Below are 21,742 nucleotides of genomic sequence, written 5' to 3'. Positions count from 1 at the left end.
GAAAAGAGATGGTAAGGGTGCAAATGCCACTGAGGAAGGCAACGTGTGTCCTCCCTCCCAAGACACAAGCAGGTTAGTCATGGACGACCTACACAGAAAACACAGACACAGAGCCACAGAGGACAAGGAAGGACAAGAAAGAGAGAGAAACTCTGTCCAAGTACGGGCATAACAGAAGTCAGCACAGAAGACAAACACAGCACAAAGCATCTCACCAACACTGCCACCAGCAGAGAACAGGAGACTTCTATCCAGGTCAGGATCATACACCCACCAGACAACCAAACTCCAGTCCCCAAAGCAGCGCAAACACCAGGCATTCCTGTTCCTTCCTGACCTACCACAAAGGCTACGCTTGCAATCGAAGCCCCGGAGCCTCAGGAAAGGGCTGTTCGGCCCACGTGTTAAAACAGGGGATTGCAGAGGGTCTCATGTATCCCATTCCTTCTCAGGGAATGAATTTTCCCCAGTGACAAGGCACCACAGGGCACTTATCCCCGTGATAATCCCTCTGACATCATATTTGGCTGATAGAAAGCACATGCCTTGAAGAGTTTTATAGAATCACTGGAGCCTCCTTCACCACAGACAGGTTGAAAGAATTAAAACAACTGCTCAAGAAGAAGCCAAGCTGTGCACCAGGGAGAGGGCACAGCTGGGATAACCATAGCTTTTAGTTATGTGGGCACATCTGCTGAATTCACTGTGCCCTTCTCATCTCTTTCTCTGCAATGGTTTGACGTGGAGACACCTACCAGTGAGGTGGATGAGGCCTTGCTCATCTGCGCCAAGACTCTGGCTTCTCCAAAGGTGGTAGCAAGAATCCACAGGACAGGAAAGAGCAATGGAAGGATGGGTAGGACACCATTCACCTGCAAAGAACAAGCATGGGACAAAAACGAGTCAGACCTCTCACATGACAGCTTTTCCTCCACAGCGAGAGATGGGGAAAAGGCAATGGCAAGAAGGAAGGGGTTTGCTTGCACTGGAAACAGTGCAACACAGAGGAAGCACAGGAGGGGACACACACACAACCTTAGGGCTCTGTGACGAAGGAGGCCATGACTAAATCACACACTTGCAGCTGGTTTGCTTGCTGAATTTGGCAAAAACTCTATAAGGTGAATGGCAGAGGATACCACACACAAACACGTGTACACGTGGCAAAGGAGAGAGAGTGAACAACTTAAAGGGCAGTCTGGGAGGAATGGCCAGGGCAGAGCTATTGTCCCGCTGCCCCGATTGCTCCTGGGTCCAGCAAGCACGAGGGTGAGCACAGGATGCTGTCATGGGGTGAAGCGAGAAGCAGAGAGAGGGAATCAGTCTCAGCAGTGCTCAAGGAAGGAGGCAGAGTGGAGCTCAGAGCTCTCCTTTACCTGTAGCTGAAGAAGAGTGTACTGCCAAGAAGCAGTTCCGGGAGCTTTGAAAATAAAGCGCACAGCGTTGGTGATCAGGAAGCCAGCCTGCAATTCAAACAGAGGTCACGCTGTCAGCTACCTACCAGTACTTGTGAGGAACTAGTTTGCACTGCCTTGTAAGATTCTCAACCCTAGGAAAGTCTGGAAGATACCCTTGGCCTGATGGTGCAGCTCCTCCCTCCGCTCCCACAGCTCAGCGTCTTTGCACCTCTGAGCTACCCGAGGTACACACAGAGTCAGCACCAGGAGTCCAGGCCTGGCCACAATTTCCTGTTGACGGCTGCAAATTCTTTACCTTCACCGACAGAACACGGCTCCGCTCAACAACAAAGGCTTGAAATGAGACCTACCAGTACGATAGGGACAGCGTATTTCAGCATCACTGACTGCACGGTGAACCTCTCGTTATCCAGGGCTGTCACAGGACGTGACAAAGCCATTTCCAGACACCACCTAAAAAACAGAAAACAGCTTGAGATCTCAGCAACCAAGCTCCCAGCCCCACAGTCTCCTCAGAGTTAAACCTCCTGTTACAGCTTATTAGAACAGAGTCCACCCTGTGCTATGAGGGGTGACCTCGAAAAGAGAAGGCAGGTTCTGCAATAACAGCGCTGCATTTGCTGTGGTGAATCTGTGCTGTGAGCAAACTGCCTGGCTCTCCTCACTGGCTCAGCTGGAAGGCTCCTGCGCCCCAGTGTCTGCTGAAACTCCACAGCACAGTCCGTACCCGTGGCACCAGCTGACTAAGGGGGTCACATCGCTGCTTACATCAAATGCACAAAATCTGTGACCTCCCCACGTTGTGCAAATGGACTTGGGAAGTACCAAGCTGACCAGTAACACTTCATGTATACATGACCTTATGGATCAGCCCCAGTGACCAGTGAAGGAGGACAGCTGAAGGCACAGCAAGAGACTTAAAGCCTTCCCAGGTCATGGAGAAGACACAGCATGGTGTACCTGAAAATCCCCATGCTGGCAAGTCTCACTCTTTGCCAATACAAGGACATATCCAAGCTGTGCAAGCATTGTGCACCATATTTAACCCACCTGACATTATCGATTACTGGGGTCTTCAAGACACGGAAGAGACGATACAGCTGAGGGTTCTGAGGTCCCTTCTTCACTTCTCCCCTCGGGGAGGGTGGAGGTGAGAAAGGTGGGAACAGGTCTCCTGGCTCCAGAACTATGTGCTCATCATCCTAGGGAGAGAGTCAGAGCTCAAAGGCTGCACAGCTGCGGCCCGAAGAAGCCCTGCTGCGAGGGCCTGGAGCTCCAGGCCAGTGGGATCCCTCCCGCTGCAGGGGACACAATAACATGTTTGCACAGTTCCCTCTCTCAGCTCCCACAAATTAATTAGATGAACTATTATTAATACTTCAAACTTGAAGACAAATTAAAAGCTTGTGTTCAAGCAGATCTGGTTCATGAAAACTGGCACTTGGAGTGAAAGTCACGCTAGAAACCAACACAGCTTAATATCAAGCTTTAGACTTCTTCCAGTTTCCTTCCAGCAGCAAAATATTTGCACAGCTCTTGTAACCGATTTGTTAATTTATTTCTACCCCAAGTATTTTATATTATCTTCTTTTACAATAAAGCAGTAGCAAGGAGACAGGGTCAAAGAGACAAACTGTTTCTGCAAATAAAACACAGGATGAAGGTGAGGTTGGTAAGTCACATCATCCCACAGGCCAGCAGCACCATATGCGTCCCCTTCGACCTGAAGGGTGGGAACGCAGTGCTTTGGTATCACATGAGGGTCCCCAGCCCATTAGTTTTGGGAGCTCATAGCAATGCTGCAGGCTGTCTAAAAGCACCATCCCTGACTGAACGGGAATGTCAAACCATTGTCAAGGTCAGAAGAAATCAAACACTCCAATAATCCGTATACTGTGAATCAGAGTGGTAGCAAATGTATTGTTACAGGCCAGGGAAATCAGACAAGCAAGTTACCTTTATCCCTCTCAGAGAAGCAAATGACTCCTGGCCTGGCCTCAAGGCAATGACATCTCCTTCGACCAACAGGCTCACGGGCAGGTTGACGAGGTGACCGTCCCTGTAGGCCCAGTGGAGGGACCAGGACGGGGCATAAGGCATGTGCAGGTCAGGGTACATGGAGTCCAGCCATTTCACCTCCTTGCCAAGTGCATCTGGAAGCACACAGCGCAGAAGAATTGAGGGATAACAGTTCTGGAGGGGACAATCATCCATCGATTTACACCCTGTAGTGGCTGCAGGTCCTCAAGTGCTAAACTCAGTCCATCCCCGTGACCTTTTATCATCTCTCTCTTCCTTCTCAATGTTTTTTTCCCCCTTTCTCTCCGCCCAATATTAACAACATAGTCATTTTATAACCTTAAATACATACTTGTACAATAGAAAAGCTAAAGGCTGTCCTTAAAACTGCTGCACTGGCATGAACTACTTCCTCTGGTTCAAAAGCCCCCGTGGAGACGATGCTCATGCATAGCAATTTATTTCCTCCTGTTCTATGTTGCGGTACAAACCCACATATTCTTCTCCCATCATCTGCTGCAAGGCAGATATTTCTGTAAGATGCTGAGGATCTGAATTACTCCGAAGCACAGACACAACAGACACCCACCCGACAACAAGGACTGGGAGCACACGTCCACAACAGCTCATAACTGTTCTACAGGACAGGCACGAGCAGACACAGCTCTCAACCTGTCGCTGCATAACGGAAGGGAAGGCTGCTAAGCTCAATTAATAACATACGTGATCAGGTTTGGAGAAGAATCCAATGGGAGGAAAACACAAATGCAAATGAGAGACAGTTGAACGAGACTTTACCATTTATCTTATCAATGATGGTCTGGAGCCTCCTCTCCACCTCTCTGCACTTCAGCCTCTCTTGACGTCCAATTGTGAAGAGGTCGAGGAGGAGCAGAAGGAACAGTGCCAGTGCATTAACGATCTCAGCACCTTGGCTTCACACAGCAAAACAGAACAAAGGAGAAAGCAGATGAGGTTTTTGTAAGGGAGCAGAATGCCCTGCCAGCCACCCACAGAGATGGATGCACACCCACTCGGTCATTTATCCCTACAACCCACAGACTGACAGCTAAAAGAAAAAAGCTGGACAGCTATGATCACACTTCTCTAGAATAATGCCACTAGATAAGTAAGAAAGGATCTGTCTTAGTTAAAAAATGCTCTTCCAAACACAGCCAAGGCATGCTACAGCACATGTGACAGCACAGGAACTCCCTCTGTGAGCCACGAGCTTCTCTAGTTTCAAAATCCTCCCTAACTATGATCAAGCCTTTTTTTTCCAAGATCTATGAACGCTGTAGAAAAAAAAAACAGTCTCTCCATAGGTGACTCCATGGGTCTGTCATAAGCAGAATGCATTTGGCTAAAGTTTTGAGAAAGGGATTGATGGGGACAGAATTACCAGTGTGAGTGTGCCAACACCTGGATGTCTGAGCAGAACGAGAGACAGCGCCGCTATGCCAGCCACGCACAGTGTCAAGGTGATATAAAACTACCACTCTGCTCCAGTTAATTAGTGTAGGACGTTCTGCTCACCTCCCCTGCGGCTGGCTCCCATAGCAGCACAGCAGCAGCAGCACTGCCAGAAGCATCAGAGAGGCACCAGGCCAGTGGAAGCAGGAGCAACGGTTGCCATGGTACAGAAAACTGCTCCTCCACACCTCCTACAAACAGAGAGCAGCAGACAGTCAGCATTCACGAAACACAGAGACAGACATTCGAAAAACCAGCGTGAAAAAGGGTGAAGGATGCAGCTGACAGTCCACGGTGAACACAACACCATAACCCCCCTGAAAATGCTAGGGAGCAGCTACGGGAAAGCTGCAGCACTGAAGCTGCTCTGCTGGCGAGGCTGGGGGAACACTCACTGCTTCACTCCTACCGCGATGTAAAAGAAAAGGCTTCTGTGCCAGGGTGCCCCATTGCCACAACTGAGCAGGAATGCTTCTAAGAGCTCTGCATAAACACTAGCACTTTGTATTCAACACTCACGCCAGAGAACACAGTGGACAAAAGGAGGCTATGGAGCCTCACAGCTCTTTCCACCTGACACAGAACCCCTGAGTACACTGCCATTACTGGCTCTTGAAGCCCTTGGCTCCTTCACAGGTGAAGCCAAGCTCCTGGAGAGCTCTAGCATCCCGGAGAGAAGCGTCAAGAGAATCAGACCCCTAGGTGGATTCCTTGCTTTGTTCCCAAGGACTTTGGCAGTTCTACTCCCAGACCCTCTGCAGCAGCAGTCTGGGAGGGCACGCAGCCAACTTTTGTTTAATCTTCAGCTTTACTTTGAGGAAGGGAGATTGAGTGCTCAACCTTGTGTTCTTTGATGCCTCACCTTCCATGAAGTCACTTTTTTCCGTTCCTTCTGATGCCCCTCCAGCAGAGCTGACAACTGGTCTCTCAGGATCATGAGGGCTTTCTTTGTGGTAAGGCCCAAACTTGAGGTCATCTCATCCTAAGGTGCCAAAAAAACCAAACTGTTAAGTGCTTTCTTATTGTCTTTTCAAGCTTTTTCCTGGTGGCTGACTGAGCACCCTTTTGCATGCTCCATGCTCACCATCACCAGCCTGATTCTCCGTTTTCCTGAAACCATCTTCCCTCCCATGAACTTTAGACTGCTGCCTGGAATTATCACACCGACGTAGTATCAGGTAAACACCCCAGCCCTGACTGGCCCAGAGAAACACTTTAGCAAAGCACAGTACCAAGTCAACTCTGCTAAGCAAGACTGTGAGCTACTCAGCTCCGAGGCTGGAACTGGTGTCAGCTTGTAAAGACAACAGAACAGTTACAGTGGAATTTTAACAATACAGGGTGGATTTTGCTAACAGTAATAACTAAGTAGTACAATATCTCCAATTCTAATAATACGTAATATCTGCTTATCATGAATTTTTGCTTAAAAATCCTGCCTCTATGGCTACTTTGACACAGCAGCCCCCAGACATAAGTGCTAAGGCAACGCATCAGCTCAGGTGAGACATGACTCCAGCATCAGCTCCTCCTTTTACAAGAACAAGCCCTGGAGATTTAACTGCTGAATTGTGCAAACCCACAGGGCTACGGGAGCACAAAGAGTCCCAAGCACTGCTCCCTCTCCCTTCAGCAAAAAGGCAGTATCTAAAGGATGCACCCACGAGTGTGCCCTCCAACGCTGGCAGTGAGGAAGCGGGGTCAACGTCTGCATTTCTGCAGCAAGAACACTCACCTTCCCTTCAGATCAGAGGGTGCTGTGGGCACCAGGTCACTGAGAGGGAATCAACATGGAAAAACAGGCAGGTGTCCCTAAGAAGGCTACAGCAGATACCAGAGCACTGGTCAATAGAAGTTCTCATTCACATTTCATGTTTTAATACCAACACCATGAAGGTGTGAGTGCACATTGGAATGGTTCAGCTCTACTGCTCTGCCCATAAAGAACCACCAGGCACACAGCAGGCTGGAGCCTTCCCCTCTGGTCCCCGCAGTGGGACACAGCCCAGCACACGCAGCTCCTGCTCTCCCTGCTGTCGTGGTCCCAAGCCCTTCCCAGTCCTGCCACATCCACCAGGGGCTCACGAGGAGCTGCAGGCATGTGCTCAGCTGTGCCAGTGCAGCTCGGCTCCCATCTGCACTTTCCTTCCTGTTCCTTAACACAGTGGTTTTGTGATGAACATTTACCAGAAACTAATCTCGGACTTTAGGCTCATTTGATTGATGGACCAATCCAAAACTGTAGTAAGCATCATGGAACAGCAGAGAGACGCTCTTTAAACTCCCATCTATTAGAGCCACACGCCCTGCCTACCAGGGGCAGCCTGAGACAAGAAATTCTGTCCAGGCAGAGCACAGCAATCCTGCGAGAGCTGCGCTTCTACAGGACTAAATATAATTCTGCTGTCGCTCTCGTTCTCGGTGTCACTTTAGGAACAGAGGAAGCAGTTCTGTGTTGTTCTTGGCAGCAGCCCAGGTAACATCAGCACAGGAGACTCCCAAAGACTCCCAGAGAATATGGCAGGCAGTGTCGCTCTGCCAGCTGTGCTGCGAACACGAGCGCCGCGAGCAGCACGGAGCAAGCCACAAAGGTTTCTCTCTCTCTCCCCTGACTGCTGGCTGCTTGGGGCGTGGAAGAGCATCCACAAAACCACTCATCCTCTCCAACACAGGGAAAGCAAAGAGATAAATAAAACACAGAATGAAAGGCAGCAGTAATAAAAGGGACTTCAACTGAAGCTGGTTCCAATGGACACATGAAGAGCTACAGCAGAAATGACAGGAAAGCTGTACTGAATGCCAGCATCTGCCTGGCAGGAGAAACTGCCACATCACAGCCGGCAGCGGGCAGGAAGGCAGCAAATGCAGCAGTGATCAGACAGGCTGCTGAAATGCTCGTGGCTCTGCTCCCCAAGGGTTCTGTTTTGTTGTGGTATCAGCCAAGGCACGGGCAGCCCCAAGGCAGCTGCAGCAGAGGGGGCAGACGGGCAGAGTGGGGCGTGGGGGAAGGATCGGGAGTGTTAAACACCAATCCCGACACTTGAAACACGAACATGGGGTATTCGGCAGTGCCAGCCCAGTAAACACTGAACTAACATAGTGAGAGGCTGCCTGGAGTGACTGGGATCACCCACAGACAGGGAGCAGTCAGGGAAAGCACCTGGAACCAGAACAGGAAAGGCAGGGGCGAGCAGAGCCATCCCAAGCTCCTGGCAAGGAGCAGCTCCAGGCTCTGGCTGCAACAGCCGCCCTGCCAAGCCACCAGCTGCTAACGAGGCACTTGTTTAACGTCCTAACGAAAACCTTTCCACAAAGGGAACCCAGGTGCTCTTAAGCTGCCCCACAGGGATCCTCCCAGCCGTTCATCAGATGCAGGGACTCCTCCTGCCACAAACCAAGAGGGGGGCACCCCGGGTGTCGCTTCATTAGCAGAAACCTCAACACTCGCATCTCTGCCTTGGAAAGTCACATTGAAAGGCTAATCCGCTAATTTTCCGGCCAAAACAAAACCAGCGAGAGGCCTTCCACCACCCAGCTGCCTCAGCAGGGGCTTCTGCTGGAAACTAAAAGGAAAAGCAGACTGTAAATTCCAGGTCCCAGTGGGTTTCAGGAGGCATTTCAAAGGCTCTGCTTCCTTTTGGCCCATGCCTAAAGGGAAAAAGGCCCGAGAAAAAAATGCACAGTTGCTTCCTCCTTTGCCTGGCAAGGCAGGGGAGCACGGGAGCCTCTCGGTGCACGCTGGGCTCCTCCGGAGCTGCCCCTGCCTGGTCCCAGGGCCTGGCTGAGGCTGGGCGAGCACGGCACACGTGCAGCTTCTGCCTGGCAGGTGGCTATTAGGGAAAACCACACCGCGCAGGAGAGAGTTTTTGTGCATGTGATCTTATTTTCTAGAGGGAATAGACGCGCTGAGGTGCAGACTGGATGGGAAGATGGAAAGAGGCGTGAATTTCTCCTCTTTCAGGAAATATCCTCTACGTTAAAGTACTGCTCAGCTTGCTGCTAGCAGCAGGGAAGGGGAACCGGAGCCCAATCTAGCAGAGGAAGAGCTGATTTGACTCTTCAGGAAGGGCAACAGAAGCAGTCGGAGCTAGGAGACAGGGAGCCACAAGATCTGTGCACTCCTTCTTTGTCTTCTCCTCCACAGTTTGAGAGAGGGAAACAAGCTTTTTGTCTTTCTCAGTACTGACCTGGTTACTTTCCAAAAGAGATCTGCTCCCTGATCCCAGTGAGAGTACTTCTATAGTGACCCAGCAGCATGAAGCCTCCCTGACACAGTCCTGCTCCACAAGACAAGCTTTGGATTAAAGCTCTGGACTGTCAGGACAGCTGGATTCTGTTCTTCCTTCTCTCACAGACTTCTGCATGACAGCGTGCAAATCAGACGCTCCTCTGTGCCCTACTTTTTCGCCTCTATAATGGGACAACCAACCCCCACCAACTAGAGTCGCTATGAAGATATCCACCAGCCCCCCTGAACACTACTGGAAAGCAGAGAAGAAAGAAATACCTGTTGATACCTGCAGGATCCAGGCAGCTCCATGAGGCAGGTCATGGCTCTGTGGAGACCACTGCCTTTACAACTGGAGGTGCCAGAAAAGGGCACAGACTGCACAATGAACACAGCTCAAATATTTGGTTTGAACGCCACCTGAGATGAGCACGGCAGCCGCAGCTCAGCTGTTGGTGGTCTCAAATCAAACAGAACAAAGTCTTCAGCACAGCTGTGCCCAAATTAATGGACAGAGCGACAGCCAAGGACAGGCTCCCTCCTCCACCTGCAGCAGCAGCACCAATGGCAGCCCCGGCCCACCCCTGTCCCAGACAAAAGAGCCCCCACAGCTGGGTCCCCAGCGAGGACACAGGCTCTGAGGGTCCCCACAGCTCAGTGCTGACAGGGCCTGGCCTGGAGAGACACGGCTGCAGCAGCACAGACCTCCGAGATCTGGCAGAGCCACGCTGGGCAGCTGCCTGAATCACCTCTGTGTTCTGGGGCAAACAGAGCCCTTTCCAATCCAGACAACAACGTTCACATTTTATGTAAAGCACAGAGTGAGATGCCACCAGGCAGGATCCACCTTTCCACACGGGCAATGCAAAGCTCAGCACCCTGCTGCACCCTCGGCCAGCAGCAACAGAGCAGAGAGAGGCGACTGCTCCCCAGGGAGCAGCCCAGTTCTGAGCTGTGCATTCCCACTCTGTCCCTTCCGTCTGTTTGCAGCAGCAAATCCCCAGCCACAGTCACCTGCCCCACCAGGCTGCCGACATGGTGAGGCATTGTTTATGCAGTGCTTTGAACCCTACCTGTACTGTTCAATTATCAAGCTTTAATTACTGTAATTTACCCGGTGACAGGATCCCTCTGAGCTCAGAGAGCAGTCAGGGACTCATATTTGTTCTGGCTCCCCCACAGCACATTGCTCTACGCCAGGACAGAGCTCACTCCAGAAGATGCTCACCCCCTCCCGCAGGCCAGCAGCGCTCAGGAACCCCCAGAACTTCAGCTCATCTTTCATTCCCATCAGTTCCCTTCCCATCCCCACTTCTGCGTCTGAAGACTCTGGGGACAGGACTCGAACTATGACACAGCCCAGCAGATGCACTGCAAGATGTTCCAAAGGGATCAACAGCTACAGATCAAGCAGAGAAAAAAATGACAAATTTGTCATGAGGCAGAGGGATAGCAAAGCAGGAGCCGGCAGCTAAAATCATGTTTGGCCCCTCCTGTTGGTGCTAGGGTTAAATCTGCAATTTTAAAACAGAGCTTCCTTCCCCATCACCTCCAGCACCAAGCCATTCCCCAGCTACAAGCGTCATTCACTGCTTCATGTCCCACCATCACCTCTTTCCCAGGACCTTAAAGCTCTTCATGCACCATCACATCAGGCAGGATGCAGGCTGGGGAGGGAGAGGGGGAAAGCCATTTTGGATTCAAATGTTCAGGAAGAGAAACTTACTTTGTGGCATTTGCCTTGGCGGGGGTTCCAGAGATCAGCCTGCTTGAAGAGCATCTGGGCTAAATCCCTGCGCCGCTTCCCCAGCGCCTGGCACTGCCACTGCCCTCCAAAAGCGAGAGGCAGAGAGGGAGAGCGAGGCTGTGCAGAGCCCAGCGCTGCAGAGATCGAGGCAGAAGCAGCAGAGTGAAGCACCCGGCTGCTGATTAATTCAGCCTGTTTCCAGTCACGCTGCAGAGCCGGCAGGGAGGCGGTGGATGGGGGTGGGGGATGAGGGATAGAAACAGGGGGAAAAAAGGCAGAGAGAGAAGAAAGTTTGCCCAGGAGAGCAGCAGATGTCTGTAAGAGCGGTCCATTCATCAGCCAGAGCTGACCCAGCCAGAGCTGTGGGTTCCCTGCCTGCAGAGATGCACACGCAGGCACAGTGAGGGCTGATGCCGCCAGGCAGGCTCTGCAGAAAAGCAGATGGCAACTCAGACCGGACAGTGCTACAAAACCTATGACAAGGCAAGGGCCACCTGAGCAGGCAAGGAAGAAAGCCAGAGAGACAGGGAGCCCCTGGAATACTGACTCCCCGATGTAAATCTAGGAGTCTTCTCAATGACCCCACAGCTTTGGATTCAAGCTCAATTCACAAACATAAGCATTTGCCACTTCAACAAGTGGAGATGGACACAGGTCCAAGTCTGAAGTGGCCCCTCCCTCTTCTCTTGCTGACAGAGAAAGCAGCAAAAGCCCCTCTCAGCATCCAATATCTGTACATCCTGACCCACACAATCAAAACCAAAAGGCGCACACGAATCCCTCGCAGCCATGGGCTGTGCCCAGGGCTCCCTGTTCACCGACACCCAGGCAGGGGCACGGGGAAGGTGAAGGATTAGTGCAGACGGGGAAGGGCTGGGCAGAACAGCAGGCAAAGGGATCAAAAGGCCTTTGGAGGAGAAGAAGGAATGAGCCTCCTCACTCATTCTTATCTTTTCCAGGAATGTTTCCTTCCTGTTGTCAGAGAGAAGCACGTTTGTGAGTGGGTTTTTATATAGCTCCTACTTCAGTGCTGTCCTAATTCTGTCTGGGGCTTCCTGGTTCTGCAGAGCAGTCTCCCCTGAGATTCCCACGTGTTTAAAGCCAGAAGTGCAGAGATTAAGGGGTCTCTGTATTTAAAACAGACCCAACACAGGGTCCAGTTACCACCTCTATGTTGGCCCAGAGTCACACCTTGGTACGTAATCCCACCGAGGGCAGTAGCCACTGCATTTAACCTGACTCCAGGAGAAAGCAGGGGAAAAAGAGGCAGGACATCCCTCATCCTTCTGCAGGGCATTTTGTTTCCAAGACAACAATTTCAAACCAGAGAAAGGAACAAAATGTCCTAATGGCACGATTTTGCCTTCCTTCCTCTTTTCCTGCTAAGAAACCACTCACCTACTCACTTCATCACAAGGAAAAAAGTAAGGAGACAAGAGAAAGGATCAACACCACCACCACAGGGTAAGAATGGACAAATCCCCATCTACCAGACACGTAACCTCCCTCTCATCTCAGAGCTTGCTGAGCTGTTCCCCTGAACACATCTCTGGGCTCTGGCCGGGAGGCCCGGTGCCGTATCCAGGCTGCAGCAATTACACGGATGATGTCAATAACTTTTAATAGGCGGTGTTCTCGCAAATACAGCCTGCATCTGAAGGGACTCAAACTCACGACCTAGCGCTATCCTGTAGCAATCAATGCTGCTGTATCAGCTGAGGAGGTCCTGGAGCATAGATCCTGGCACCTTTCACAAGTATCAAATTCACTTCAGAAAAACACAGTAAACTAAAAACTCAGGAGAAGAGGAGAAAGAACAAGCTATCAGCAGATTTAATTTAAGAAGGTTTTGGCACTGCTCCTGAAACACTCTCTGCCTTTCTCTGCAGTGTTTGGCTTCTGGTGAAAACTGGAAGGCAGCTGGCATCACACCTGACAAACCCTGATCCTCCAGCCCTTCTGCCCACGGAGCTCCTGGAGACGGAGGAGAAGCCACTCATTCGGCAAGTGAAAGATGTCTGGGCTGTGGCCGTGCTCAGAGCGCACCTCCCGTGCCAGGGGCACTGCCTCTTCATCACACGAGTCCAGCAGAGCAAAGAGATCACTTTCAGCTGAACTTAGGACTGATGTTTTCACTTGGGTTCATTTTATTTTTAGCATTTTAAAATAAACCTAGCACATCAAATTTACTACTGAGGTTACACAGCAGGTTAATTTGTTCCCTTATCAGCATAAATGTGTCCCAAGTTCTTCACTCTGGAAAGGAGGATGGATTCCACCTTAAAGGACATGAAACAAGGACATGCAGTACTGACAAAAAATAGGAGCAAACCCCTTAACACTCAATAATGTACTGCTAATGAGAACAAAACCATGGCCTTCCCTCAGAATTAAGACAAATCAAGTCGTAACATGCAGCTTTTTTAAATTCCTGTTTAAGAGTCTGATGATCTCCTGCCTTCACTTTTATTCCCCATGCAGAAAAGAGGGAGAGAACTCCAGTAAGCCAGGAGAGGAGCCCAGGACTTCAAACACCACAATTCCCCCGTAACCTCCTGGTGCAGGACACTTTCCCAAGAGGCCTTTTAAAGGCCTGTCACAAACACGTCCACGTTATTGCCTGTCCAGTGACTCGATCTGCTCTTCCCGTTGTACAAAGAATGTCACAGGAGAAAGAGAGAAATGACCCACAGACAGTGACCTGCAGCAAGAGCGTCCCCGCTGCTCTGGCGCAGCTGCAGCACTGCCTGTGTCGGCGCACTCAGACCCCATGCAGAACTCACCCCTGCACAGAACGGCCAACCGCGTCACCTCTCAAAATGATCAATACCAGATTAGCCCACGATGTCAACAACAAGAGAATAAAGCAATAACCATCCTCATTGGAATGTTGCCTCATATTGCCTCCAGCAATTTGATCTAAAACAACATAGCTCAAAAGCGTCCTCAAAGCACACCCGGGGCCAGAGGTTCAGGCAGGAGCAAACCAAGGCCTTGCTGGGCACGCACACTGCTGAACCAAACTCCAGCACTGCAGATGTCTCACAGGCAAGCCAAGAGCTGAGGTGCAAACTGAGGACCTGTTAAATCACTTACACTGCTGTGGTAACCTTTCAGAGCAGGTCTGAAACACATATGCTTATCATCTAAGAAACCTGGCTCAGATGATTTCATCACCTTAGTTCATTTTTGAAACTTTCTCAGTGCATTCAGCCCCTCAAATAAAGCCAAGTGAACCGTCAGGGGCCTGGAGTCCTACCTGAAACCTCAAGACAGATACAGCTTAAGTGACAGTATACACCTCACCGGCGTTGTGCCTCAGCCCCTGCACAGGATGCACCTGCTGGCACAAGCACGTCCATCCCCAGGAACATGAAGGGGACAGACATCCCAGCTGTGACACTAACCAGGTATTCTGCCACCCCATAGTAACACCAAACGGCAAGAAATGACCACAGTGAAAGACAATTAAAAGGACTCAGCATTTAAGCTGGGCATAAGCCTTAGCAGCAACCTACCTGACACTTCTCCTTGAGGTCCATGGCCACGCAGCTCCGTAAGCATGTCCAGCAGGAGAGGACTGCTCCTCAGGGCAGGATGTCTCCTGGGCAGGGATGGGCTTGGCTACACTTACACATCACCACCTGTGGAAACAGGAAGGGAAGCAGTCGATCTCTCCATATATCTCCATTTAGGACAAGAAAGGGATGAAAGTTACAAAATTCAAACTTCAGGGTTGGTCTTTAAAGGAGAAGTGGAAGTGGAAAGTGCTTCTGTGAGTCCACCAACCCTCCTCTTACTCAGAGCTGCTCCCATCAGCTTAAGGCCCCCAAACGTGGCAGCAGTGGATGACTTAGTTACATTCCCTGCCACTCAGAGTGTTGCTGTGGCCCTGGCACGCGTTGGGGCAAGCATCCAAACCAGCTGGCAAAGCGCTGGATTCTACTGGTGCTGGAGTACGTGCCACCCACAGCCGTTTGTCTCACTGCTCTGATCTACCAGGAGCTTTGTTCACCTGATCTCTAACGGAACCCGCAGTAACGACCCTTCCGTTTGCTGAACACCACATCCACTCTCTGACAAGTCTGCACTGCGGGGCTGAGCGTGGACCTGACCACCACAGAGCAGGCCAGCACTCCTAAAACCAATTCCAGACTAGCAGGGAACCAGGCTGGGGCAATGGGGTTGGGTTTTTTTAAGTGCAGCAGCACTGAGGAAAGAAGCAGCTCTGGCACTCACATCCTCCTTGTAGCCCACCTCCCCAGTTATCCCTCATGGCACAGATTCATTCTCCTTTCATATACGCAAAATGTCTTTTCTGGACAAAACAAAGGATCTGCGTCCGTTGCCCCAGAGAAGCGTACGGCGCTAACAGCAAGCCGGCCTTCGGAACAGCCAGGACACCACACTCAGCCAGCCCACAGCCCACAGCCCTGTGGAGCAGTCAGCAATGCACGTTAGAGTCTCTTTGCCTTCTGAGAACTAATGAGTTCAGCGCGGGGCTTTTCCAAACCTGAAAAATACATCCCCATCACCCCAAGCCCATTTCTGTTTGGAAGAACCCTGAGCAAAGAGAAAGGCTTGTAGATTAATCTGAGTATCAGTAAGTGTTCAAACGCCCTTCTGAGCTGCAGCGGAGCTTCACAAGGGCCCACTCAAACCTTTGTTTACGTCTCCATTTTTCAGATAATGCTGTCTTACGCAGCCAGTGTACTTACACAGGCACTGAACACTGTGCTCTCAGATCCTCCTCTGGAATCTAAGGATTTCAAAGCAGAACAGCTCACCACACTTCACCCCATCAGTGTGAGGCATCAGCACTGAAATTTAATAAGGAGCTATACAGCGTGAACCATTGCGTACAGAACCTGGAAACAACCAGCAAAGCAGAAAGATCAGATAACTGCACAGCCTACAGACACTCAGAAGAAAAATGGGTTTCTGAAGCCACAAGTCTTTAGGGAGAAAAATAAATCACCCTAATGATACTGCTTTCCCTAAAGTGTTTGATCATTGATGCTTTCAGGTATTTACTGAAAGTTCCCAACATACGTTACTCTGTGAAAAATTACGGGGAGCCTGAGCATTTCCTGCTGCCAAACGTGAATTCCTCAGAACAGAAGCCTCATCCGTCCCCGAGAATAGAAACACGGGGGAACAGAAAATAACCAAAACCAGCAGCCACCTCAGAGAAAATGGCTCAAATTAGAGCTTATGTTTGACATCAGCAGAACCAGGCGGTCTTCCCGCTCATGAGCAGATGATGTCTCCCTGACGACTGGCAACACAGGCACGTCTGCTGATCCGTGGGCTTCCGAAGGCACACCCCGTGAGGTCAATTGCTTTGAGACCCACTGGGAGCATCCCATAATTTCAGCAAGGGGCTGGCAGCCGTGCTGCTTGGCTTCAGTACCTGCTGGTGAAAAAAATGGGCAAAATGTGGGCCAGTTAAACATTCGCTGTCTCGATAACCCTGGATTATAAACCGGGATATGCACGTCTGCTTCAGAGAAGTACGTTTATCAGCACCTGTAAAGCAAGGCAGATCTACTGCATTAGCACTGGGTGTGTGCTAGGTATCATCAGCTCAGCAGAGGCCATACGTCCCTTTCGTGCACGGCTACCAAGAAACAGGAGCTGATCACAAGCAGGTTCCGCTTTCCTTGCTAAATGGCAGGAATCAGAGAGAGATCTATTCCACTTTGAACCAGGAATAGGATCAAACTTGAAATGAATTTACAGTTTGTCTTCCAACTGACAAGTGTGCCTTCAGGGGTGAAATCCAGTTTTGTCTCAGCCTTACAGGACTGCACATCAGACTGGCTTCACAGGGCAGAGGCGGCTCAGAAAGCTGAGCAAGGAGAGAGAAAGGGCCTAAGAAACAGCTTTGGCACACTTGTAAGAGTCAGATCACCCATTTACTTTCAAGATTGGTAAAAGAAGGCACTACACAATTGAAAGAACATTCATTTTTGTTTTAACAGCAACCCCCAGTAAATCTGAGAGATCTTTGCTGTGTCCATTTTCCCTCATTTGGTTAAAGAAAGAAAAGAGTGTTTGGGAGTTAAAGGATTGTTTTACCTACTCTGTGCCAGGAACTCTAAGCCTGCCATAGAAAGACACAGCACGTACGCAGTCTGGATCAAAGCTAATAACGCAACACAGGGCACAATTCTGGGAGCTGTCAAGGCCCCTCCAGCTCCTGCAGAAGAGTGAGACATCATCTGCCTTGTGGCACAGTGCCTCGCATGACAGCTACAGCATTTCACAGCCAAGGGATGGAAGAGCTCCCTGCAAGTGACAGGTGTCATTCACCAGCACAATATTAGTTATTATGGTAATTGGGATTGTGCAACCACCTCCACTTACAAAAACAATCCTCAAGTGCTAGAAAACCACAAAAAGGCAGCAGCCCACAATAAAATAAAGAAGCCCGTTCTGTGTTCATAGGATCTTCTAGCAAAACAATCTCTGCTGAATTATGCCAGCTCACAGATAACAGTGCAGCTTTCTCTTAATTCCAGTTTATAATTAAGGGTGTAATATGCACAGTCTAGTCAATTTAGGCAAACCCACCCTTACCAGCATTTGCCAGCTGGAGATATTTAACGCCGTGCCAAAGGCAAGGTGTTCCCTGGTTGCTCCCCAAAGCCGTTAATGAAAAGGAGCTCACACGCGCATTCCAAGCAAAGCACAGCCCTCGTGTAGGAAAGGCACAGATCCACCCAGCACATTGGGTATTTTAATACACTCACAACAAGCTCCATGAAAGTTTTATGATGAACATTTGTCTGATGAGCTGTGTCTAGAAATAGGGCAGTGGGCTGACTCACTCGGCTGTGGAAGGAAAACAGAGGAGCTCTCTGCAGCTCCTCAAGAACCACTCTGCACTCAGGAAGATTCTGGCCAGAGATCCAAACTGCCTGACTTAGCGTAGTAATGGTCCCGTCCACTATTAGGGATGTTAACGCAGCCAACCCAAAGCCAATCCTGCTGCCTGCAGGCCCAGGTGCAGGATAGTGCTGCCCAGGCCCCAGCAGGACCCTCTTTTGGCCAGCCCTGCAGAAGGACTCCTCTTGGGCCAATCCCCTGTGGCCCTTGGCCAGCCCCACCCAGCCCCAGGTACATAAACCCTCACCACCCTTCCTCAGGGCTCCCCTTCTGCAGCCTGGTCTGCAGAGCACCTACTGTGGCTCTAAACAGCAGGATTGGGTCAGACCAACAAGGCCAGGACAGCCCCAAAGATACAAGGACTCACCCAAGGCTGTACAACGAAGATTATCAGGAGGAGGTTTGTTTTCCTGGTTGTGCTTGCAGTAGCAATATTGATTTGTTTGGTGACCTAGGCTAAAAGCACTAATATCTTAATCTTCTTTCTCATCAGATAAAAAATGTTGGCAATGTGTTTATTTAAAAGGTCACGGTTAAGATTATTATGTAAAGTGTTTTGATGTGCTTGAGTAAAAGACAACAAAGAAACATAAAGCACTAATCTAAAGAACAAAAGAGATCTTGCACAAGCCTAGCACCGTGTAGGTAGTTATGTGCATGCCTGTTACGCCACTTCTTGGAAAGTAAATCTAGTTTGCTTGTGAGGTTATTCAAGCGCTGCTGTATTTGAGCAGCCCTGCAGTTCAAGGTGGTGTAGCAGCTGTTAAGTAACAGTTTGTTTATATGGAAACTTACATCTCCAAGCAACCTGCTCACAGCAATCACGCACTACTGTATGTTCGGATCCCATCGCGTTGGAGCTGCTTGTTTAACTAGAAACTCTATCCTACAGCTGCTGGGGGAAAACAGTAGGGTTTTAGGCAAGCGTGCCACAGCAGCTCTCTTTCCTCAGACAGCACGAAAGCTGCACTGTGCGGCAGCCGCCTCAAGAAGGTGATTGGTGCTGGCACTCACGGGCTGCCTTTGGTAGCTTTCAAGACCAACTTAGATAACTCCTCTGTGGCACAAGCTGCCCTGTGCAAGCTCAGCGAGTCTTAAACACGTAAGTAGAACACAGTCTGCTCCTGCCTGTGTTCTCCCTTCCTCTCCAGCTACCTTTTCAGTAGCATCACCTGAAACAAACTTCTTGTACTATTCTTATCATGGAATGGTTTGGGTTGGAAGGGATCTCAAAGCCCCTCAGTCCCACCCCTGCCCTGGGCAGGGACACCTCCCGCTGTATCAGCGGCTCCCAGCCCCATCCAACCTGGCCTTAAACCCCTCCCGGGATGGGGCAGCCACCCCTGCTCTGGGCAGCCTGGGCCAGGCCCCCCCCGCCCTCACAGGGAAACCTTCTCTGTAAGATCTCATCTCTCTCCCTTCTTCCAGCTCAAAACCGCTCCCCTCGTCCTGTCCCTGCCCTCCCTGATCCAGAGCCCCTCCCCAGCTTTCCCGGAGCCCTTTCCGTGCTGGGAGCTGCCCCGAGGTCCCTCTCCTCTCCTCTCCGGGCTGAGCAACCCCGGCTCGCCCGGCCCCGACTCACCCGCCGCGCCGCCATCGCGGTCCCTGGCGCGCGGGGGGGCGGGGCGGGCGCGGCGGCTCTTGATTGGTGCAGCCGGGGCGCCCGCGCGCTGATTGGCCGGCGCGGGGCGCGGGGGGCGGGGCGGGGCCGGCGCCGCGGCCTTTGATTGGTGCAGCCGGGGCGCCCGCGCGCTGATTGGCCGGCGCGGGGCCAGCGCGAGGCCGGGTTCCGCCCTGAGGGGCCCGCCCGGTTCCCGCCCTGTGGCGGGCGGGGGCGCCGCGAACCGCGTCTCCGGGACTCGGCTCGGGGCCGGGGGGAGCGAACGCCCTTCGGTCGGGGCAGCCAGGCGGGCGTCCCCCGCTCACACACCTGCATATTGAGCAACAAAGCTGGTGAGGGGGCTGGAGAACAGGCCTTATGAGGAGCGGCTGAGAGAGCTGGGGGTGTTTAGCCTGGAGAAGAGGAGGCTGAGGGGAGACCTCATTGCTCTCTACAACTCCCTGAAGGGAGGTTGTGGAGAGGAGGGAGCTGGGCTCTTCTCCCAAGGGACAGGGGACAGGACTCCACCAGGGGAGGTTTAGGCTGGACATTAGGAAAAAATTCTTCACAGAAAGGGTGATTGGTCCCTGGCAGAGGCTGCCCAGGGAGGGGGTTGAGTCCCCTTCCCTGGAGGGGTTTAAGGGACGGGTGGACGAGGTGCTAAGGGACATGGGTTAGTGTTTGATAGGAATGGTTGGACTCGATGATCCGGTGGGTCTCTTCCAACCTGGTTATTCTATGATTCTATAAATCCTGAGCAGATTCCGTTACTTTCCAAGGACTCGTTTTAGCGTTACTATGGATTTCACACCAGTCCAATCTCTTGCTCGTTTGTACCTGGCCCCAGCTCTGCCTGGCCTTCATCTGAGAGCAGGCGGGTCTGCAAAGAGGGGGTCAGAGCAAAAGGGACCTGTGTTCAGCACAGCCCAGACCGAACACAAGACCTACCGGTGTCTGGGAAAGCACTGCTTGAAAAAACACACTATAACCCCCGTGCTCTTGGAGGGATGATCTGTCTGACGTTCCAAAAATACAGTTACTTGAATGAACTTCAGCTTAAATCAAAATATTCCACTTTGAAATAGTAACTACTGCTCTTATCAGGATCAGGTTCCTCAAAACTGAGTTCGTTACTGTGCTGAACTACAGGCATCAGAGCCTGCTGCAGTTGTTTGTGGTTTTGTGGCAATTAATTGTATGGAAAGCTTAAGCTCTGCCCTGTTTTCCCTGCAGATGTGATTTCGGACAAGGATGTGGTGTTTTGGGAGTGCAGAGATGCTCCTTTGCAATGGGCTTTGCCTGGATGCACGCAGCGCGGGGAATCCTGCGAGGGTGATTGCAGCTCTTTGAAACGCAGTTTTAGTGAGGCCGCAAAGCTCCTGGTTTTCCTGCGCTGTTTGTTACCCAGAACAATTCCCTAGAATCGGTGAACACAGACACCCTGCAGCTCTGGTGCTCTGGGGTGACGCTGTGGGTGGGTTTGGTGTCCGAGAAGGAAACGAACTGACAGGTCTGGGGAAGTTTATGGCGTAGTTTAGAGACGGTACAAGGAAGGGGAAGAGGATAAATGTGTTACTGGAATTGTAAGGACATAAGATCATGAGTTGCACTTAGTGCTGCACAAGCATCTCCTTGGTTCCTCTTTAGGTTGTTCCACCCCCAATAAAATCTTCTTAATTAGTAGCAGGTTGTAAATGAAAGGTCAGAGTAAAGGCATATCTTGAACAGCGATCCAAAGTCTGCGTTACCTTGCCTCTGACACTCATTGCCTATGGTCTTGAGCAAGTCACTAATAAAATCTGGTTTCACTCACATGTGCGCTCTGTGTGGGATTTCTGTCAATGAGATGTGTGGCTGTAGGGGCTGAGAGACCAGAGCTCTAACCTCCCCGTGCCTTTATCTCCTCCTCCGTAAATCAGACCTAACTGTCCACCTCAGTGATTCAGGGACCTGGTGCTGGCAGAGTATGGTGACAATAAATGAAATACGTTACCAAGATGCATTGTTGCAGAGATGGTTGGAAGAGCAGAAACACCCTTGGGCGGGAGGATGTTGCTGTGGGTTCAGAAAAAGGACAGGGATCTGGAGGGCGCTTTCCAACATGTTCTAGTACTGCTGAGAAAGGGAAAACTCCATAGGCAAACGCTGTGAAGTGCTCAAGAGGCACTAAACGGGGATGATTTCTAGACCTGAGAATTCTGGTGTAAGGACCTGTTCCATGAGGAAGTGCCCTGTCTTATATTAAGATTTCATCCTTTATTTTTTTATATTACAGAATGGTGAATCAATGGTCTAAAGGTAAATGAGATGCTGCTGCTTCTGGATGTTTATAGACTGTAATGTTCTGATACGGAAAGCTCAGATCA

The 21,742-nt window shown here is 50.9% G+C and overlaps 1 protein-coding gene across 5 annotated transcripts in view; it reads right to left on the bottom strand.

Annotated features, from left to right (window-relative positions):
• TMEM94 (transmembrane protein 94) overlaps window positions 1-19,411 on the bottom strand; it is a 40,079-nt gene extending 20,668 nt beyond the window's left edge. Inside the window, exons 1-11 of one of the 5 annotated variants that reach the window (XM_069872608.1) lie at window positions 19,359-19,411; window positions 15,604-15,753; window positions 14,404-14,529; window positions 5,773-5,892; window positions 4,974-5,101; window positions 4,236-4,372; window positions 3,375-3,571; window positions 2,469-2,620; window positions 1,769-1,871; window positions 1,377-1,463; window positions 756-872 (exon numbers count right to left, since the gene is read on the bottom strand). In XM_069872608.1, coding sequence (XP_069728709.1) covers window positions 756-872; window positions 1,377-1,463; window positions 1,769-1,871; window positions 2,469-2,620; window positions 3,375-3,571; window positions 4,236-4,372; window positions 4,974-5,101; window positions 5,773-5,892; window positions 14,404-14,427 — 1,065 coding nt within the window. In that variant the 5' untranslated portion in view covers window positions 14,428-14,529; window positions 15,604-15,753; window positions 19,359-19,411. Of the gene's footprint in view, window positions 1-755; window positions 873-1,376; window positions 1,464-1,768; window positions 1,872-2,468; window positions 2,621-3,374; window positions 3,572-4,235; window positions 4,373-4,973; window positions 5,102-5,772; window positions 5,893-10,864; window positions 11,129-14,403; window positions 14,530-15,603; window positions 15,754-19,358 lie in introns of those variants that run through there. The other 4 variants (XM_069872606.1, XM_069872604.1, XM_069872603.1 and 1 more) reach the window with 4 other exon arrangements.
• Between the last annotated feature and the right edge of the window lie 2,331 nt (window positions 19,412-21,742).

The sequence above is a fragment of the Phaenicophaeus curvirostris genome, chromosome 19 (assembly GCF_032191515.1).
Source record: "Phaenicophaeus curvirostris isolate KB17595 chromosome 19, BPBGC_Pcur_1.0, whole genome shotgun sequence".
NCBI lineage: Eukaryota > Metazoa > Chordata > Aves > Cuculiformes > Cuculidae > Phaenicophaeus > Phaenicophaeus curvirostris.
The sequence above is the reverse complement of the archived record's forward strand: the minus strand, read 5'-3'. Positions and strand labels throughout refer to the sequence as shown.